Source organism: Triticum urartu, chromosome 3A (genome assembly GCF_056163025.1).
Source record: "Triticum urartu cultivar PI428250 chromosome 3A, HENAU_Tu73, whole genome shotgun sequence".
Lineage (NCBI taxonomy): Eukaryota > Viridiplantae > Streptophyta > Magnoliopsida > Poales > Poaceae > Triticum > Triticum urartu.
The window spans coordinates 373,573,108-373,579,638 of NC_141875.1; the positions used below are offsets into that span (position 1 = coordinate 373,573,108).

A 6,531-nucleotide genomic window follows, 5' to 3' on the forward strand; every position below is an offset into this window, starting at 1 on the left:
CCAATGGTACTTTGATACTTTAAACTTGTGACGTACACGTGAAACATTAAACACACTCATATAATAAATGGGCCAAAGGGCCTGGATGAGGGGATGCAACATGACCCTAAGAGCATGGGCATAGTTAATACTATAGCCAACTGCTGGCTATATGATGTTGTAATGTCATATATAGTCATCACTTATAATCACTCATACAACAAGATTAGCTATAGAGTATAAAAGTATTACTATTTTTTCACCTTCTCTCTATCTCTTTCTTCATATTTATTGCATTTCACCGATGCTTTTCACCGATGCTTTTCATCCTCACCATGGAGCCATTGCACCGATTATTTGAACGGGCCACAAGAAGAGGTGTTCTGGAGCCGTTGGCGCGTACTGGCATGAAACAACGTCTGTCCATCTTTGCGGACGACGTTGTAGTTTTCATCAAGCCCAAGCTAGTGGAGCTTGAGGCCTGCAAGAACATTCTGGATCTGTTTGGAGAGGCTTCCGGACTGCGGATAAATATGATGAAATCTGTGGCACTTTCCAATTAGGTGCAATGAAGAGGAGATCACAATGGCCTGTGAGGAATTGGGCTGCCAGTAAGGGGCTTTCCCAATCAAGTATTTGGGGCTGCCGTTGACCCTTAGAAAGCAGTCGGCATCGCAGTTGCAGTACCTGGTGGACCAGATGGCGAACTGCTTACCAAAATGGAAAGCGGCCTTAATGCCGAAGAGTGGAAGACTAACGTTGGTGCAGTCGGTGCTTTGTGCTATGCCCATTCACGCCATGATGGCCTTGGATCTCCCTGCTAAGACTATATCTGCGATGAACAAAGTGTGCCGTGGTTTCTTATGGTGCAGACGGGCAGAGGCCAACGATGGCAACTGTGCGGTGGCATGGGATTCGGTGTGTTCACCGAAATGGGCTGGTGGCCTAGGGATACCCAATCTCAAGTGGCTTAATGTGGCTATGCAAACTAGATGGCCGTGGTTGGCAAGAGTGGACGAAAGTAGACCATGGACGGAGTTCCGCATAAAGGTACCAAGGGAGGCATTGCAGCTTTTCCGGGCGGCAACGCAAAGCGAAGCAAGGTGTGGCCTCACTACCCTTTTCTGGGAGGATCGGTGGATTGATGGCATGAGAGTACAGGAGATCGCACCGTCCATATACAACAGAATCCCGCCGCGGATAAAGGCGACAATGACGGTTGCCATGGCCATCGAGGATGGGGCTTGGGCAATGGAGATTGGCCCGAACTTTGGCGTACATGAGTTGCTTGAATTCCTCGAGTTATGGACTAGAGTGAGCACATGGGAGCCGCAGCTCGACGTACCGGACTCTGTTGCATGGGCATGGGAGCCCAACGGTCACTTCTCCGTAAGATCCGCGTACGCAGCAAAGTTCTGGGGCCGAACGGTGGACCCAATGGCCCAGCTGACTTGGAAATCGAGGGCCCCATCCACATGCAAATTCTTCGCCTGGCTTGCGTTCAGGAACAGATGTTGGACCTCGGATCGCCTTGCCAAGAGGGGGCTACCACACCAGGAGGCATGCCCCTTTTGTGACCAGGAGGAAGAAACCATAAACCACGTGCTACTCACGTGTGTGCTCGCGAGATCGGTATGGGCGGTGGTATGCGAAGCTTTGGGGAAGGTGGAATGGTCACCGATGGAACATGATTCGCTTGCCCTATGGTTAAGGGACAAGCACGGGATGGACAACAACAATCAGAGGGATCTACATACTATCTTCCTACTTGTACTTTGGGGCTGTGAAAGCATAGGAATGCGATTGTCTTCGAAGGGGCATCACTTTCTATCATGGGAACTATTGGTAGGGTTATGACGCAAGGGAGGTTATGGTTGCAAGCCAGGAAGTTAAAAGGGAATGTAGACCCTTTCTTCCTTCGGCTAGAGTGGTGGGTGAGGAATGAGTAATCCATTGTAATAAAACTCTTGTAATCTCGGTGGAGGCATGCCTTTTGCCTTTCTCCTTTAATATATAATATGCACACTCGTGCATATTCGAGAAAAAAAAATATTTATTGCATTTGCCTAGAAGTGTGTATATAGTTAGACTCTTGTATGAGAGCCCATTCTCAATATTTTCTATGTCTCTCTTCTCCACAATGCCAAAAGAATCATGTAAACGGGCTATAAACTCATTATTATACTTCCACTAAACCTTTTTGCAAAACACGAAATGTTGGCCGTGGCTTTGGATATGCTTGAAAATCTTGACAACTGATGATCGCCGACAATCTAGGTGGGAGCCAACACGTAAAGCACCTATCCGCGGGTGGGAACAGGCGGCCAGGGCAAAAAGGAGCACGACCGAGCATGTGTTGACCCTCGCTGCTGCCGCCGTGCCCAGGCCAGTGCTGTTGCCTCACCAAACCACGGCTCGCACAGCCACAGAACCTGATGCTACCCAACCCAACGCTCCACCCCAAACCGTTGCATCGAACCAAACGTCACGGGAACTCGTGAAGAAAACAAAACAAAACAAAACAAAACGAAGAAAGATTAGATTGTAGCAGAGCGCAATCCACGTCAGAGGACGAGTAGAAAATGGAGGATAGTATAAAAGCTGAGGAACAAGAGCGGGGGAGAAGGGATAACAATAATATTAATAAATAAATAAACAAAGCAAAAGGAAAGCGAAATAAAAAGAAGGAAAGGAAACGAAAGGTGGCGTAGGGGGAAGAGGAGGCTTTCGTCTTCGCAAGAGGAACTGGTCGCGCGTTCTCCAAGGTTCCCTGGGATGGCGTCGTCGGAGGTGGTGGAGGACGAGGCGTCGGCGGCGGCGATGCTCGCCAACGGGGCCGCGGACGTCCGCCGGAGGGTGGGTACTACTACTCCCCCGCCCCGCCGCAGCCCTATGGCGCCGGTGCCTCTTTTCCCCCGATTACTCGTCTTCTGATTTTTTTCTGGGGGGATTATTTGAATTGCAGAGGGACCAGGCCAAGGCGATGCTGTCGAAGCAGGCCGTCAAGATCGCCACCAAGGCAGAGGAGCACGAGCGCTTCATCTTCAAGGTCTTTTCTCCGATCCCCCCTGCTTAATCTCCATCTTCTGTGCTTCTGGCTCTCCCCAAATCTAGGCGTGCCCGTGCTCTGTTCATTTCGCGGTTAAATTCGGCGCGCATTGATTGTGCTGAGCAATGTTTCAACGTGTGCTGTAAGAGATACGCGGGCCTTGTGTACTGTTTTGTGGGCACTTTGGGTAGGAATGGATTACTGTGGTGATGAATCTCTTCATTTATTGCCATGTACTACTGACATGGCTGTGACGCTATTCGAATGTCTGTATGTGGGGAATGCTCTTACCTGGTGGTACTGGCTTTTAATGTGCAGGTCACACACCTGATGGGTGTTCTTGGATTTGGGACATTTTGCTACCTCTTGGGTGCCAGTAAGCTATTGCCGAATCCATCTGTTGGATTGCATGCTACTCCTGAAAGTTGTGGTCGGTTCATCTTACAGTGCCCTGATTTCGTTTTGCAGGACCACAGGATGTGCCGTATGTGTATTGCCTGTTCTATGTCATATTTGTTCCTCTCAGGTGGATTTACTACCGCTACAAGAAGTGGCACTACTATCTTCTGGTGAGTCCATTTCAGTCAAATTTGTTTCGGCCATCATTTTAACTGTGCTGGTTTCATTGCTTAGATGTAATGTCCTAGTATCATTCTTACCTCAAGTGTCATGCACAACTGTCACGGCTATAAAGTGCCAACGTCAGTATATGCTGTAATAATGATGAGTGGATCGTATTATGATATGCTATTATGCCGACTTATTTTGGACTAAAAGCTCGGGAGGAGCCTAGCTTTCAATTAAAAAACAAAATCTCCAAACGGCCAAACTTACGACGAAGGTGGGGTGCTAGGGATACCAGCTTAGAATGATGATAGCTCGCAAAAGAGAATGACTACTGCAAGCTATGACAAGATAGATAAAATGGTTGCCACTGGCTTGATTTCATCGACCTCCAGCAATTGGTGAACTTGGATATTATCATGTATCTTGTTACGGAAGGCATATTATCTTATACTCCGTCTATCTGGATATGTAGGGCCTATTTCGTATTTTGAGATTTACTTTGAGTGTCAACAAGTTCAATACTATATGTGATGTATGTCACACAAAGTATACCGCTGAATTCATAGTTGAAAGGAGCTTCCAGTGGTATAATATTTTATAACAAACATCTCATATAGTAATTGATCTTGTTGACAGTCAAAGTAAATCTCAAAGTACGAATTGGGCCCTATATTTCTGGATGGATGGAAGACAAGTGCTGCTCATAACATACAGTACTGATGTTTTTAATGCGCCTTTACTTGATGACTGTTGTGCTTATGCTTTGTCCAAGGCTCCAAGCTGACATTCTAGTTCTTTTTCATTCTGAAGTTTTAGTGTTACCTTTTGTTTGTTCCTTGTTCAAATGACACGAGTTTCATACTTTTTTAGTGGATTGCATTGCACTTCTCAAGCATTTTATTGGGCACAATACTATGGTGCATTACTAATAAATCACTGGGTTACAACCATTGATGTAATTTGCAGGATTTCTGCTACTATGCCAACACTTTTCTCCTTGTTATGATTCTCTTTTATCCAAAGGATGAAAAGCTTTTCATGGTTTGCTTCTCATTTGCAGAGGTATGAAAAGGATTATTGTGGGTTGCCTGGTTTCTTGTTTGTGCTTATAATATGTGTGCAATCATTTGTTTTTTTTCATTAAATCTTTGCAGGGTCCCCTTGCTTGGGCATTAATTGTATGGCGTTGCAGCTTGGTGTTCAGCTCATTCGATAAACTTGTTAGTGTTCTGATACACCTCTTGCCTGGTACGTTGTCTCACTTAAACAGCCCAAATCAATGCGTAGGATGATGGGGAACTTTACTTTTCTTAGGAAAGCACCATCTTAGTCTAGTGAAACTATTTAACTATATTTTGTTTGGTGCTTGTTGAAATTGTATGACGCGAATGTGATATATGGAAGCCTTACAATGACTACTCTGTTGTCATGTTATGCCGAGGGGAGTCTGAGTATAAGCTTTAGTAGATATGAGCAATTTAACTAAAAAGCTGCAAGGGGAGCTTGAGTTTAAGCTAGATAAGGGTTCTCGGCTGGAAGTTTCTTCTGGATTCTGTGACTTTAGGGTTATGATTCCACTCTATTATTCATCCAGCAGTTCTTGCCAAATGTGTAACATGACTGAAAGAGGGCTTTTACAGGAATAGTTTTGTTCACTATCCGTTGGTGGAACCCACAAACATTTGCTGCCATGCATCCAGAAGGAAGAGCAGCAAGAGTCACATGGCCATATGTGGAGGACAAATCTTATCTGTGGACATGGCTATTTGTTGTTCCTCTAGCTGCTTACACCTTGTGGCAACTGATGTATTTCCTCATAGTTAATGTGCTGCGCCGGCAAAGGCTGTTAAGGGATCCTGAAGTCATGACATCATACAGGTATGTCTTTTTGTATTTCTTGGTGGGGTATGCTGAATACCTATGAGTGGAACAACATGTATGCTCAGTGGTGCTCATTCACCACCGGTGGAGATGCAGTCTATAAAATGGACCAAAACTGAGCCATAAGGACTAAACTTGGTTCAGATAATTTGCCTGTTACCAATTGTAGTTTGAGTTCCTCCCATCTTCTTTACTTCCTCTAAGTGTCTACTTACCCTTGCGTATTCTCCCATGTTAGAGAACCCAGTAATTTATCTTTATCAATTTTTGCAGGGAACTGTCAAAGAAAGCACAGAAAGCAAACAACATCTGGTGGAGACTGAGCGGATTGCTTGGTGACAAGAATCGTCCGTTGATGTACATACTGCTTCAGGCACTGTTCACAGTGGCGACATTGGCTTTCACTGTACCCATATTCCTTTCATACCGGCTGCATGGGATCTTCCAAGTACTAAAGGTGTGTGCTGCAACATGGAACGGTGGAAGCTTCATCCTGGAGGTGATGCCCAGACAAGTCGTCCAGAAGGAGAAGAAGAGACTTGAGATGAAGCCCATTGAACAAGCAAACTTGAAAGAGCACATGGACGATCCCTCAGGTAACCACCAGCATGCATCCGAGGAGCCAAGTCAGTGAGGAAACTGATTTGGGCCGCAAGATTAGATTGTCTGGTTACTGGTACTGTCGTGTGACCTTGTTCTTTCTGTCAGAAAAGTTGCTATCGATGAATGTTCTGTTGGCTTGAGACATTTCAGGGCTGTTTATGGTGGGATCGCTAGTTAGGATGTGTGGACATGTTTGACATAGCAAAAGGTGGTGGTTCAAATGTTATCAGCGCATTTTATGCCAACTTTGTCTCTAGGGTTTTCAATGTGTGTTGAGTGTGCTGAGATAGTTTCTTTTTTCCTTTTAAAGAGAGCCTTGGCTTAGGGCATGTACAATGCATAGCCTCAAGGTGATGCCTCGCATGTCATGTAGGATCCGATATGATGTAAAGTAGATTCGGATAAGGAAGCGGGATCCTCTCGAGAAGGCGGGTGCTTGAAGAGAAAAAGTG

At 45.6% G+C, this 6,531-nt stretch overlaps 1 protein-coding gene across 1 annotated transcript; it reads left to right on the forward strand.

Annotated features, from left to right (window-relative positions):
• Positions 1-2,613: 2,613 nt before the first annotated feature.
• Positions 2,614-6,324, forward strand: LOC125544046 (glycerophosphocholine acyltransferase 1). Its single transcript, XM_048707584.2, has 8 exons — positions 2,614-2,835; positions 2,945-3,028; positions 3,347-3,404; positions 3,497-3,597; positions 4,562-4,657; positions 4,750-4,843; positions 5,236-5,473; positions 5,750-6,324. The coding sequence occupies exons 1-8, from the start codon at positions 2,755-2,757 to the stop codon at positions 6,108-6,110; spliced, it is 1,113 nt and encodes a 370-aa protein (XP_048563541.1). The 5' UTR covers positions 2,614-2,754; the 3' UTR covers positions 6,111-6,324.
• Positions 6,325-6,531: the final 207 nt, after the last annotated feature.

Coding starts and splice junctions, on each gene's coding strand:
- LOC125544046 (XM_048707584.2), top strand. CDS start 2,755: ATGGCGTCGTCGGAGGTGGTGGAGGACGAGGCGTCGGCGGCGGCGATG. Junction 4,658..4,749: donor TTTGCTTCTCATTTGCAGAG/GTATGAAAAGGA, acceptor AAATCTTTGCAG/GGTCCCCTTGCTTGGGCATT. Junction 4,844..5,235: donor TCTGATACACCTCTTGCCTG/GTACGTTGTCTC, acceptor GGGCTTTTACAG/GAATAGTTTTGTTCACTATC.